Source organism: Chrysemys picta, chromosome 1, assembly GCF_011386835.1.
Source record: "Chrysemys picta bellii isolate R12L10 chromosome 1, ASM1138683v2, whole genome shotgun sequence".
Classification (NCBI taxonomy): Eukaryota; Metazoa; Chordata; order Testudines; family Emydidae; genus Chrysemys; species Chrysemys picta.
The window spans coordinates 10,257,403-10,272,285 of NC_088791.1; the positions used below are offsets into that span (position 1 = coordinate 10,257,403).

The following is a 14,883-nucleotide window of genomic DNA, read 5'->3' on the forward strand; positions in this document are numbered from 1 at the left end:
CTGCAGCAGAATTGTCTATAACTACTAAAGCACATTCCCCTCCAGAACCTGGAACTGAACCCAGGAGTCCGAGTCTCACCATTCCTCTGCCGTCAGTAAAGAGCTGTGAAATTTTCTGGCATACGTTGTGTCTCATCTTCCTCTAGTGGCCTGTCCACGTAAGGGTAACCTGCAACTGCTATCAGTTCCTTTGTTAGCTCCTGTGGTAGAGGTCTGTGCTGTTGATCTAATGGGCTGAACCCTGCTGGTGACCCAAGCTGGGGATCACTATGGCTCCATTGGATATAATTTCTGTTTGGTCACATTGTTGCATTGTTTTTAAATTAGGAAATTACATTTTAAAAGCAAATAAATAAAATGTTAAGGCTGCAGAATCCAGCACTCACGTGTTAAGAAATGGTAAAATTAAGACTGTGTGGGGAAAAGTAGTACGTGACCACGCAATGAAAGGCTGTATCATAATGCATGTGCACGGGGGGGGCGGAGGGGTGCAAATTAAGGGTGCAGAGGGAACCCAATTGTGGCATCTCCTAACTCTTGAGTGCTTGACTTTGCAACCTTGACATTATATTAACATAGTTCATTGGCTGGAATAATTATTTATATTACAGCAGCACTTGAGATCCCAGCTGAGATCAGAGCCTTGTTGTACAAACATTTACTGAGAGCCAGTCCTTGTCCTGAAAGGCTTACAGTCTAAATAGACATGACTGGCATAGGGTGGAACAGGAGACAAAGGGGAGGGTCACACAGCAGGTGAGTGGCAGAGCTGGGAATAGCTCCTGGGTTTCATAGAATCATAGAATATCAGGGTTGGAAGGGACCTCAAGAGGTCATCTAGTCCAACCCCCTGCTCAAAGCAGGACCAATTCCCAACTAAATCATCCCAGCCAGGGCTTTGTCAAGCCGGGCCTTAAAAACCTCCGAGGAAGGAGACTCCACCACCTCCATAGGTAACGGATTCCAGTGCTTCACCACCCTCCTAGTGAAATAGTGTTTCCTAATATCCAACCTGGACCTCCCACACTGCAACTTGAGACCATTGCTCCTTGTTCTGTCATCTGCCACCACTGAGAACAGTCGAGCTCCATCCTCTTTGGAACCCCCCTTCAGGTAGTTGAAGGCTGCTATCAAATCCCCCCTCATTCTTCTCTTTTGGAGACTAAACAATCCCAGTTCCCTCAGCCTCTCCTCATAAGTCATGTGCTCCAGACCCCTAATCATTTTTGTTGCCCTCTGCTGGACTCTTTCCAATTTTTCCACATCCTTCTTGTAGTGTGGGGCCCAAAACTGGACACAGTATTCCAGATGAGGCCTCACCAATGTCGAATAAAGGGGAACGATCACGTTCCTCGATCTGCTGGCAATGCCCCTACTTATACAGCCCAAAATGCCGTTAGCCTTCTTGGCAACAAGAGCACACTGTTGACTCATATCCAGCTTCTCGTCCACTGTGACCCCTAGGTCCTTTTCTGCAGAACTGCTACCTAGCCATTCGGTCCCTAGTCTGTTTCCTGAGTCCCAGTTCAATGCCCTAGACCAGTGGTCCCCAAACTGTGGGACACGCCCTCTAGGGGGTGCAGAGGAACGTTTGGGGGGGGTGCATAGTGGTGCCTGGACCAGCGCCCACAGGGGGTGGGGAGGGAGCAACAGCGCCACCCAGCCCTGCTCTGTCCCCACTCCCAGCCGCAGATCTATTTGGCCCCTTGCTCTGCTCCCAACCCAGCTCCACCCCCAGCTTCAGCTCCACTCTGCCCCCAGCCCAGCTCCACCCCCAGCCCGGTTCCAACCCCAGCTGCAGCTCCACTCCTCCCCCTGCTCTGCCTGCCCCCACCCCAGCTCTGCCCTCATTCCCTCTCTGCTCCCAGACCAGCCCTGGCGCAAGCCCCAGCTCCTCATCCCCAGCTCTGCCTTCATCCCAAGCTCCGCTGCTGAGCCAACCGTGCAGTAATGGGGGGACGAGGGGACGGACAGATTCTATTACTGATAAGGGGGGGGCGCGAGAGGAAAAGTTTGAGCACCACTGTCCTGGACCACGCTGTCTCACCAGTTCCCCTTGGAAGTCTCTTACATGGGGTCATGCTGCTCAGTGGGAGGAAAGGTGCAGTCTGACTGAGAGCTGAAACACATTTTTGGCTACAGTCACCAGAATTCTGATCAGGGCCCAGATCCCCAAAGGTATTTAGGTGCCTTGCTCCTACTGAAATCAACAGGAGCTCGGCATCTAAATACCTTTGAGGATCTGGGCCTACGTGTCTGTCTGACTGACTTCAGCAAAGCAGGGCATGTCATTAGTCCTGTAATGAGAGGATTTGGCCATGAGGTGTGTATATCCCTCAAATAACTCTTGCATCAGTTTTTTGACATCAGGCCAGTAGCCTTTCATTCTGGGCTTCCTGCCTTCCCCGGCACCACATCGCCTGTTGCCCCCACTGGCACCCTGCGCTCCCCACCCCACCCATCCCCCCATTGCCCTGGCCCCCATTGCCTCCCTGGGCTCCTGACCCAGCCCCCCATCGCCCCGGCCTCCGCTGCTTCTCCCGACCCCCATTGCCTACCTGGGCTCCCCACCCAGCCCCCCATCACCCCAGCCTCCGCTGCTTCTCCTGGCCCCTCACCCATCCCCCCAGCCTCTGCTACTTCTTCCGGCCTCTCACCCATCTGCCTCGCCAGGCTCCTCACCCACCTCCCCATTGCCCCTGGCCCCTGCTGCCTCCCTCGGCTCCCCACCCATCCCCCCATCCCTTCCCCCGGCCTCCACTGCCTCTCCCAGCCCCGCACCCATCCTCCCAGCCCCCACTGCCTCTCTGGGCTCCCCATTGCCCCTGTTCCCTCCTGCCTTCCCAGGCTCCCCTCCCCCATTGCCCCTAGGCCCTGCTGGCCTCCCCCCACACCCAATTGCCTCAAGCTCCCTTCTGCGACCTTGCACCCTATGCCTGCCACGCTCCTTGCCTCTTGATCATGGTGCCACCACTAACCACAGCGCCCTGGGCAGCTGCCCACGTTACCCACCCGTAAGGCCGGCCCTGCTGGGCTATTCCCAGTCTCCTCATGTCACTTTTCCTCCAGTGTTTTGTGTCCATTTTCTGCTGTAAGAGTGGCGTGCAGAAATCTCTCATCCTCATTTCCCACTGGCATTCCCTCGGAGAGGGCTGACTTGTGGTATTCAGAGCAGTTAGCATTCTATCCTTCCAGCCCTCTGGAGACCCAGCATTTAAAATTCCCCATCCAGCTTGCAGCAGCAGTAAAGAAGACTAATGAGACATTGGCTCCTAGCAAGAAGGGGGTATATTATACGAGCACAAAGATAGTGTGCCGCTGTCACGTTCCCGATCTGCTAACTCAGGCTGCAAATCTCATGAGAGTAGCTGAGATCTCCAGTTCCTACACTTCCAGCCCAACCCAGGAAGTGAGAAACTTTCCCCCAATCAGCGGTTTAGGCTTTGAATGATGATTCTTGTCTCATCCAGGCTCGGTGACAGGAAAGAAGCCCGGGGCCAAAGTTTGGATGCCCACCTAGGCTGCCCCAAATCTCAGACATGCTCAGGGGGGTTGGACCCATCTCTAGTTCATACCTGGCAGCTGCATTCTGCTGTATAATATTCTGATTATTTAATTGAGATAATTGGTCATGCAGCAGCACCAAGAGAGCTCATTCGAAGACCAGAGTCCCATTATGCTAGGGGCTGTACATGCACCTAATAAGAAACCATCCCTGCTCCAAAGAGTGAGGCGTCTTCGTACAGATACTTCTCAGTCCCTCCCCTTGCACACAAGTTTGGAAGTAGGTGAACAATTTAACACCCACACTTAATCTTCTGAGCAGACTTGAATGGAAGCAATATTGCTGCTATTAATACAATCCATTGAAACAACCTTTGCAAATTCATACCATTAGCTTAATGGCAAAAGGTAATTGGCATGCAGTTGGAGCTGTCCTGTTATATTAACCCTGTGGGTTTCTCGGCAGACATCTTCCTCTCGCTGAATGTGACGGGCAACCAGCATGGAGCCTGTATTTTTCATGCTGGTTGAAAAAAGATTTGGATGGAAATCGTCTCAAGCCTAGCCATTCATATTCTAGTCCCATGTTCACGGGGCCCTCCCGAGATGATCCGAGACAATATAAAACAGCACAGATAATATTAGCACCCCTGGAACACTTTACACTTTCAAAGTAGTGTCCGACCCTTACTCCATCCTCACAGCCTCTGGGAGGGAGAGAGGTCATAGAAATCATAGAATCATAGAATATCAGGGTTGGAAGGGACCTCAGGAGGTCATCTAGTCCAACCCCCTGCTCAAAGCAGGAGCAATCCCCAGACAGATTTTTGCCCCAGATCCCTAAATGGCCCCCTCATGGATTGAACTCACAACCCTGGGTTTAGCAGGCCAATGCTCAAACCACTGAGCTATCCCTCCCCCCAAATATTATGAGGTGAATATTATTAGCCCCATTTTATGGATGGGGAAACTGAGACCCAAATGTGTTAGAGCAAACATTTTCCAAAGTGGCTGTTGATTTGGGGTGCGTAATTGGGACACTTAGGGCTGGCTTTCCCCAGTGCATTCACAGCTGCCATTGAGTTTGACTAGAATCGTGGCTGTTTAGCATCTCTGAGAATCTCTGAGCCTCAAAATCAGTGGCCACTTATGAAAACTGCGTCCTCAGTGAATTGCCTCCGGACAGCTAGTGAGCGAGGGAAAGTTGGGAATCCCTTATGTCCTTTTCCAGGTTAAAAGATGGGAAACAAAGAGTAGGAATAAACAGTCAGGTATCACAGTGGAGAGACATAAATAGCAGAGTCCCCCAGGGATCTGTATTGGGACCGACGCTGTTCAACATATTCATAAATGGTCTGGAAAAAGGGGTAATCAGTGAGGTGATAAAGTTTTCAGACTATACAAAATTACTCAAGAGAGTTAAATCCAAAGCTGACTGCGAAGAGTTACAAAGGGATCTCACAAAACTGAGTGACCGGGCAACAAAATGGCAGATGAAATTCAGTGTTGATAAGTGAAAAGTAATGCATAATCCCAACCATCCATACAAAATGATGGGGTCTCAATTAGCTGTTGCCACTCAGAAAAGAGATCTTGGAGTCATTGTGGAGAGTTCTCTGAAAACATCCACTCAATGTGCAGCAGCAGTCAAAAAAAAGCAAATAGAATGTAAGGAACCATTAGGAAAGATATCGATAATAAGACAGAAAATATCATAATACCTCTGTATAAATCCACGGTACACCCACACCTTGACTACTGCATGCAGTTCTGGTCACCCCGTCTCAAAAAAGATACAGTAGTTTTGGAAAAAGTACAGAGAAGGGCAACAAAAATGATTAGAGATATGGAACAGCTTCCATGTGAGGAGAGATTAAAAAGACTGGGACTGTTCAGTTTAGATAGAAGATGATGGGGGGGGCGGGTATGATAGAGGTCTATAGAATGATGACTGGTGTGGAGACAGTGAATAGGGAAGTGTTATTTACCCCTTCACACAATAACAGGGAGTCACCCAATGAAATGAATAGGCAGTAGGTTTAAAACAAACAAAAGGAAGTATTTCATCACACAACGCACAGTCAACCTGTGGAACTCGTTGCCAGCATATGTTGTGAAGGCCAAAAGTATAACTGGGTTCAAAAAAGAATTAGAGAAGTTGATGGAGGACAGGTCCATTAATGGCTATTAGCCAAGATGCTCAGGGATGCAACCCCATGCTCTGAGTGTCCCTACACCTCTGACTGCCAGAAGCTGGGACTGGACGACAGGGGATGGATCACTCGATACATTTCCGTTTTGTTAATTCCGTCTGAATCATCTGCCATTGGCCACTGTTGGAAGACAGGATATTGGGCTAGATGAACCATTGGTCTGACCCAGTATGGCCGTTCTTATGTTCCTCTTGGAGGATTCTTTATTCCATGGTGAGGGAAGTACCCTAGGATTTCCAACTCCCAGATGATTTCTCCTGCCTGCAGCAACCTCTTGTTCCCAAGCGCTACCTAGGTGCAGTGACCTGAGCAAAGGGAATGCACCTTGCATGCAAGGTGACTGCTGCAGCCACTGGTACCCCATATTCTGTCCAGTCCTGATCTGGTGTCCCATAGCCTAGCTGGTAAAGGGGCATGTGATCTTTAACCGCTTGGTCACCCGGCTGTTTTTGACGCAAAGCTGTTACCCTCCGAAGGCTACCAGGGGCCAGTGGGAACTGAGGTGGAGGATTCAGTCCAATGGACAGGTATCCACATCCCAAAAGTCACCAACAGAAGAGGTACTAATGGACAGAGAGGCTAAGAATGAAATGTGCCATGCAGACTGGGCAGCCCTCTCTCTGCCAGAGATCGGGGCTGAGGGAGGTAGGGTTGCATAGTGAGGGAAGCTTGCACTGCTCTGTCCCTAAGTAGAGGACCTGTCTCCAGAGCTGTCCATCCTTTTCCTAGGGCTGGGCTTGGATCCTCTCTACACACCTCCTGCAACACAGCATTGTCTAGCCTCACTTTGTGGCTACGTCATCCCTCAGAACAGGTGCTGCATTCTGAAGGCACCAGATGCTTTTAGCCCAAGGCTCAGATAACCCCCCAGTGAAGTGCACTGCACGTGCTGTGATTCTACCCACTTAAAACTCCCCCTGTAGTTTTGATTGGATATGGGCTGCACTTCCTAGCCAAAATGGCTGCTGTGCACTGCTAACTGCCAGCCCCGCAGAATCTGGTGAGACACAGTCAGATGATCCTGTGAGGCTGTGGTGAAGGGGGGATGGCACTGACCCCCTTCTCCTTTGGCCGGTGGCAGCCCCCGTGGCACAGATTCTCTTCTTGTGTCCCATGGCAATCACTTGCCGTGCCACACGGCTTTGTCGTTAATCTCTGGCTCTGTGTGTTCCCTTTTCCTCAGGTGCACCCGGAAGGAACGGTGCGAGCGCTCCAGCGAGCCTCGGAGATTCGCTTCGGAGATGAAGCAGTGTGTCCGGCTCACCGTGCATCCCAACAACATCTCCGTCTCCCAGTACAACGTGCTGGTAAGCAGGAGTGACCCTCATCTCCACAGTGTCTCCTCCTTCCAGGGAAGCCTAAAGAGGTCTCACCCTCATTGCCAGTATTATGTCCCTGGTTACCCGTAACCTTTCATTGACACACTCAGGCTCAGTGCGAAGCACTAGCAGCTTTATTGGATATACTTGGTCTGGCTGGATGTCTACATAGAACTCACTGTCTCCCTGGGTGCTCCTTGACATACACTGGGGTCTCACCCAGGGAGGAGGCTCTCCACTTTGATTGTTCCCGATTAGGAACATGGAGGGGGTTTTTCTCATTCGAGTGCTTGCACATGTGCATTCCACTCATGGTGTGTGCATGCCCCGTGCACAGTCGTCAGAAATGTTTCTCTCCGTGGTACCCAATGGGGCGGCTTGAGCACCCTCTGTTGCTGCGTGCCACTGTGTGCCAATATAAAGGGCCCAGCCACCCCCGAAACCTCTCAGTTCCTTCTAGCTGCCTGTGGCAGTCATTGGAATTGCTTGGCTTACCTTAGCAGGTGCTTTCAGTGTGTTCATTGTAAATCAATTGCAGATAGGTTTCTAGATTCATGGCGTCTTAGTTAATACAGTGTACATTTTCTGTTTTGGTCCCCAGTCGGGGGCTTTTTTCGTTAGTCAGTACCAAGGGGTCCCTCACTCACTGGGCTTCAAGCCCTGCATCTCTTGCACGAGGCCAATGCCCGTGAGTGACCCACACTCAAGTTACTTGAAGTGTTTCGGGGAAGCTAGTATTCAGGATCATTACCAAATCTGCAAAGTCCTTACGCCTCAGACAAAGAAAGACAGAGAAGCGTGGGAATAAGAGTCGAGTGCAGCAGAAACCCAAGCACTCCTCTTCTGTGGCACTGTTGACTCCGGCACCAAGGCAGGCATCATCGAGTCTGGGGCTTGAGGGAGCATCTTGTGCATCTGCGCAACTGCAACGTCCCGAGACCATCTCAGTACCGGCCCCAGTGGAGAGAGACATTCTGAGCCTTTCAGTGCTGGTATGTCTGGCGGTGCAGGAGACCGCTCCGCTCAGTACCCGCAGACAGAGGGGCACCAGCAACATTGGTGCAGCACTCAATGCTATGTCAGCATCAGTTGTCTCAAACTGCATGTCCATCGGTACCGCTGAAGGGGGAGTCTGAAATGTTGGCTGCACTGCGTCCTTCTTTGATGAGGCATCGGTCTCTGGCACTGTTGGGAGTGGCCTCTCCTTGGTCCTTTGAATCGGAGATAGGCTCCTGTTTCCCACTCTCGGAGCCACTCTTGCTACTCTCTGCCAAGGGACTACTACCCTGATAGGGAACCTTCGGTGGGAGTGCCGTCGAGTGGGTGGCCAGGGGTCACTGCCATCACCTATCCAGTGGCTTTTTTGGAATCTGTGGGGTTTCCCCACTGTTTCCAGGTCATACATGAGACGTTCCTGTTCTGTGTCCTTGGAGAGGTGTGGGATAAAGTTTCGCATGGTCACCCTGGCTTCCATAATTCCCTCCCTGGATCCTGGAGATTGATACACTGCCCTTGATTTAAGAGACACCTACTTTCATGTGGCAGTTTATCAAGGTCACAGAAAGTTTTTTGGGTTCATACTAACGCGCTTTCATTACTAGTTCACTGTGCTGCCTTTCGGCCTGTCAGCAGCTCCTTGGCACCATCTGAACACTGTACTCACTGTGCCCTTGCGGGTTCTCACTTCGCTAGATTGGTGGCCTGATTCACTCAATGTTTGTGTGGGCATTCCCATCAGCCTTCGCAGACACTGGTGATGGATGCATCTGCCCTGGCATTGTGGGGCTCACCTGGGCCCTCTCTGAACTCAAGGTTTGGGGTCCTCAAGGGATCTCTCTCTCTTCATATCAAAGTCAGGAAGCTAAGGGCTGTCTGCCTAGCCTGTCAGACCTTCCTACTGCGCATCAAGGGAAAAAGCCTGTTTGTTCTCCCAGACAACATGGTAGCCATGTTTTACCTCAACAGGCCAGGAGGAGCTCACTCTTCCCTGCTTTGCAGGAAGCAGTTCATCTATGGAACTTTTGCATTGCCAATTCAATCTACCTTGAGGCCTTCCAGGGTGCACAATGAGCTGGTGGACCGCCTAAGCAGATCATTTACGAGTCACCATGAGTAGTCTTCCCACCTGGATGTTGCCAGATGCATTTTTCAGCAGTGGGGGACTCCCCAGATAGACCTTTTGCAACCAAGGACAACAGGAAATGCCAATAATTTTTCTCCCTGCAAGGCCACAGTCCTGATTCATCACAGACACTTTCCTGCTACCGTGGATGAAAAAGTTCTACTACGCTTTTCCCCCAATCCCACTCATACACAGAGTGCTAAGAATGATACTAAACTGTTCAAGATAGTTAAGACCAAAGCAGACTGTGAAGAACTTCAAAAAGATCTCACAAAACTAAGTGATTGGGCAACAAAATGGCAAATGAAATTTAATGTGGTTAAATGTGAAGTAATGCACATTGGAAAAAATAACCCCAACTATACATACAATATGATGGGGGCTAATTTAGCTACAACAAATCAGGAAAAAGATCTTGGAGTCATCGTGGATAATTCTCTGAAGATGTCCACGCAGTGTGCAAAGGCAGTCAAAAAAGCAAACAGGATGTTAGAAATCATTAAAAAGGGGATAGAGAATAAGATGGAGAATATATTATTGCCGTTATATAAATCAATGGTACGCCCGCATCTTGAATACTGCGTACAGATGTGGTCTCCTCATCTCAAAAAAGATATACTGGCATTAGAAAAGGTTCAGAGAATGGCAACTAAAATGATTAGGGGTTTGGAACGGGTCCTATATGAGGAGACATTAAAAAGGCTAGGACTTTTCAGCTTGGAAAAGAGGAGACTAACCTGGGATATGATAGAGGTATATAAAATTATGAGTGATGTGGAGAAAGTAGATAAGGAAAAGTTATTTACTTATTCCCATAATACAAGAACTAGGGGTCACCAAATGAAACTAATAGGCAGCAGGTTTAAAACCAATAAAAGGAAGTTCTTCTTCACACAGCACATGGTCAACTTGTGGAACGCCTTACCTGAGGAGGTTGTGAAGGCTAGGACTATAACAGTGTTTAAAAGAGAACTGGATAAATTCATGGTGGTTAAGTCCATTAATGGCTATTAGTCACGATGGGTAAGGAATGGTGTCTCTAGACTCTGTTTGTCAGAGGGTGGAGATGGATGGCAGGAGAGAGATTACCTGTTAGGTTCACTCCCTCTGAGGCACCTGGCATTGGCCACTGTTGGTAGACAGGATACTGGGCTAGATGGACCTTTGGTCTGACCCAGTTTTTACGTTAATGATCAAGTGGACCAGGCCTGGATTATATTAATAGCCCCAGCATGGCCTTGACAGCACTAGTTTTCCACTTTACTGGATCTGTCAGTGTAGGCTCCAATTTCGCTCCTGTTGCACCTGGACTTGATCTCCCAAGATCATGGTTGACTGCACCACCCTAAACCATGGGCCCTTCATTTAACGGCCTGCAGGCTCCATGGCTAACTTCTAGAGAGGAGTCTTGCTCGGAGCAAGTTCACTATGTCTTGTTAAATAGTACAAAGCCTTCTAGCAGAGCTGCTTACATGTCAATATGGAAGCATTTTTCTGTTTGGTCTTGTCAGTCTGGAGCCTAGCCAATGCAGTCCTCTATCCAGCATATCCTGGACTATCTATTGCACCTAAAATAGCAAGCGTTGGTAATATCTTCTATCAAGGTCCACCTGGCAGCAATATCAGCTTTTCAGACTCATGTGGATAACTATTCTATATGCTCTAATGATATGACAATCAGATATGTGAAGGGCCCGGAAAGGTTGTACCCTCAAATAAAGGAACCTGTCCCACCCTGGGACTTGAACCTAATTTTGAAGATCATGGGGTCACCATTTTAGCTTCTAACAACATGTTTCTTACTGCACCTATCTCTGAACTGTGTGCTCTGACATTCAAACCGCCCTGTACAATCTTTTTTAAGGATTAAGTGTACTTGTACCCTCATCCAAAATTTCTCTCCAAAGTGGTATCTAATTTTCAAATTAACCAGTCAATTTACTTACCAAAGCCACATGCCAATAGAGAGGAGCAACGTCAGCACACATGAGATGTCAGAAAGGTGCTGGCATTCTACATAGACATGACTAAACAATTTTGTTTGTCAACTCAATTGTTCAAGACCATAACAGACAGAATGAAGGATTTCCTGGTCTCTTCACAAAGAATTCCATCTTGGATAACTTCCTACATTTGTGTGGGATTCAGCAGGTATTTCCCTGCCAAGCAAAGTGATGGTACATCCCACAAGATCGCAAGCGGCCTCGGCGGCGTTCCTTGCACAAGTCCCTATCCAGGAGATCTGTAGAGTGGCCTTCACACCTTCGCATCCCATTATGGCATTATTTGGTACTCCAGAGATGAGGCTACATTTTGATGAGTTTTACTCCAGTCTGTGTGCATGAGCGCCTTTCCCTCCTCCTACTTTATGAGTCACGTCCAGTGGAATGCACATGACCAATCACTTAGAGAAGAAAAATGAGTAACTAATCTTACATAACTGTTGTTCTTGGAGATGTGTTTCATGTGTCCATTCCACCGCCGACCTTCCTACCCCTCTGCATCTAAGTTGTCCAGCAAGAAGGAACTGAGGGAGCTCAGGGACGGCTGGGCCCTTTACACCAGCATGCATGGGCACATGGCACCAGAGGGCACTCGAGCTTCCCCGACAGGTACCACTGAGGGGAAAATTTCCCATGACTCTGCGTGGGGTGGCGCACACCACGAGTGGAATGGATTTATGCAGCACATCTCAAAGAACAATAGTTACAAAAGGTTAGGAACTTTCTCCAGTTCATTGCGATGAGCTGAATGCAGTTCTGAAGAGGAACCACAGATCCATCAAAGAGGAATGCTCACCCATTGCAGCCAACTTCTTTACCTCAGACACCAAAGATATTGGACTCTATAGCCGTGTGCAAAGTATGGGCAATCGGCTTTGGCTGTGTTAGAATTCAGCTTCTAGGACTGCGGTGGAGAGGCGTGCTAGGACCATTTAATATACTTCAATTTCCCTTCACTTCATGGACCAGGGTCTCTTTCTTGAACTACCAAAGCACCCAGGCCTGGTACGGTTTCAACACTGAACACCCCAGAGCAGAGGCATGGGGACACTAGAAATAGCAGCTTGCAGCCCATCTCTGCCAAGGTTTATGCTTTGCTCCATTCAACCCCCTCTCTTCCTCGGCACTAGATGTGGCCCCTGTGGCAGAGAGCTATTAAAGGCAGCCGTTGGCACTGCAGGACATTTATACCAGTGGAGCAACTAGTGTTACTGTTCCTTGTGGAAAAGCCTTTTCTAGGGACAAGAAGAGAGTTCATTGTAAAGGGCCCATTCAGTTTCCAACCTGTCTACGGTACCTGATGACAGCAGTGCCCCTTATATTGCTGTTTTTGTGTTGTGAACACGTGCCCACTAGGAACTGAACCGGGGCCTATTTCATACAGGCTACTGAACAGCTGCCACATGGTAACTCTTTCTGGTCATATTGACCTGGGCTGGCTTTGAACTCACAGCCTAGAAATGAAAAGCTCCATCTCCCTTCAGTGTTCCGTTGAGCCAGTCAGTAGCTCCCCATTCTTTGTGGGCTCAGTGGAGTGCTCACGGTCCACTAGCTGGCCATCTCTCAGGTATTTAGACTAAGGTGTTTGAGGTTTATTTTTTAGCCTGTATGTCCAGTCCCTGCGGCTTTGTTTCTGCCTCTTACCTTTCCTGTGACTTAACCTTCCCAGGAGTACGACAAAAGTAATCAGAGACATTGTAAATTGTTTGCTCTTCTGGGAGTGCAACTTATTATTTTTAATTCTCTCAATAGTCTTTGAATTCTCCTATGTTGATTGAGTCACTAAGGCAGTGCAAGTCAGCCCAGAGCTATTGTTGTCCTCAGCATCTTGCTGTCTGATGGCCCATATGAACTGAGTTGTTGGGTCTCAGTCAGCTCCTAGTGGACTGGTGTCCACAGCACAGTAACCACCATCTCAGATGGTTTATCAGCAAACCCTAGCACAAGTCAAAGACTGATTGGGTCATGGAGACTACACTGAGTTTTGGGCAATTCTGGTTAGGGGAGAGCCTCTTCCGCGATCATGCCAAGTTCTTCCCTGACGTGAGGGTAGGGAATGTGCCTGTTTGCTCAGCCGGTGCTTAGACCTATGGAAGGTATTGTCCACATGGCAACACTGACTCTTCTTTGGCAGCAGAAGTGCCCAGGGACTTGGGAGTCACATCTGGGTCTGGCTCAGTCCTAGGCTGCTGCTCATGGACTGTGTGAGAGGAGAAAGGTGCTGGAGAAGGGGGCATTCTCTACCCACTGCAGGGGCTCCAAAGCAGGACCTTTTGTTCATTGGTGGCAGCTCCAGGCTTATCACATTTGTGCCCAAGTTATTCAGGCCTTTTCCTTGGTGACTGTGCTCGGAGAAGTGACAAATCTGCATTCTGCATTTTACACACTTGTGAGCAAGTTCCCTGGCTGGGGCAGCGGCCTGGTGAGAGCTCCAGCCTTCCCCTCCACTGCTGGTCCGGGTGCGTTGATGGGAGGGAGGAAGTGACAGAGGTGGAGCCATTCAATAGAAGCATTGTCCCGGGGGCAAGCCCACCCCAGGCCTCAGAGCTTCTCCTTCTCCCCTCCCATAACTTGGCAGGAACAAAGTGCTCCCCTTAACCAGGCAATGAATTTACAGGTGAATTGTAAGACTGATCAGACTAATGGTCCCTCTCTTCTGCACCCTTGCTGTCTCTGAGGTGGTTAATGCTGGATGCCTTAGGGGAAGGCACACAGCTCCCATAATGCATCTCACTGGGTGATGAGAACATACCATGGGAAGGCAATGAGTGGGATTTTTGCTCTCTCCTTCTACTGCTCCATGGATGGGCAGAGGGAGAGGTCCATTTTGCTGGGAGCTTCTCTCCCGCTGCATGTGATTGGGTCTCAGATGAGACTCAGATTCTCACAGACCTCATGCTCAGAACTAGCTTATATAATGGGGGAGCATGTAATACATTGGCTGAGCACATGTGATCATGTCTCCCTTTAATGGCTGGCCCCAGCAAGGATAAGGCTCTGGTATTTACTAACCATAAGTGGAGTAACGCCTTTAGATCACTGGCAGGGGGCTTGTGCTATTGGTGTGGAAGTACCCTGCTGCCGCTGTTGGTGTCTGTATATTTTTTGGCCACGGTTTGTTACCATGGCAGGTGGGGGTGGTGGGGTGGATGCAGCTAACTGAGAGCAGAGTTATAATTAGAATCATAAGCGGGACCTCATGTAAAATGGATCTTCCGTTCCAAATGGCAAGAAACCCAGTGATGCTTTGTCACGTGAGAACGTGAACGTCCTGGAAACCAGCTGTTCGATTTCTTTATTTCATTACACTTTAGTAGTGGCAAAGCCAGTGGATGTCAGGGATTCCAGAGTGCCGGACAGCGACAGAGCGTCTACCTGTCCTTTTATTTACCATGCTAGTGCCCCAACACATCATGACCTCAGGGCCTGCTGCTCCTTTAACCGAGTGATCAAGTGGGGCAGGCCTTTCTGAGCTGCCTGTAAAGGTGAAGTAATTCAGCTGGCCCACTAGAGGGAGCGGATGCTGGTGGCTTACTGAAGGCTGTAACTAGACTCTCTATACACAGGAACTTGTTGGTGACAGAGAGCTCCCTCTGCTGGTGATGCTAGGAGAGGAGGCGTAGAGAGTTAGACTGGAGCGCTACAGTTTCTCTGTAGTCCGCAGAGTGCCTCTTGTGAGTAATAGTCACCTTCCTCAGAAACCTTGTGCCAAGGGGCCAGCA

The 14,883-nt window shown here is 49.4% G+C and overlaps 1 protein-coding gene across 8 annotated transcripts in view; it reads left to right on the top strand.

Annotated features, from left to right (window-relative positions):
• PLXNA4 (plexin A4) overlaps positions 1-14,883 on the top strand; it is a 658,514-nt gene that overhangs the window by 462,160 nt on the left and 181,471 nt on the right. For 7 of the 8 annotated variants that reach the window (XM_065552899.1, XM_065552917.1, XM_042843227.2 and 4 more), the window contains one exon: positions 6,901-7,024. In XM_065552899.1, coding sequence (XP_065408971.1) covers positions 6,901-7,024 — 124 coding nt within the window. Of the gene's footprint in view, positions 1-6,900; positions 7,025-14,727; positions 14,836-14,883 lie in introns of all 8 variants that reach the window. The other variant, XR_006172811.2, reaches the window with a different exon arrangement.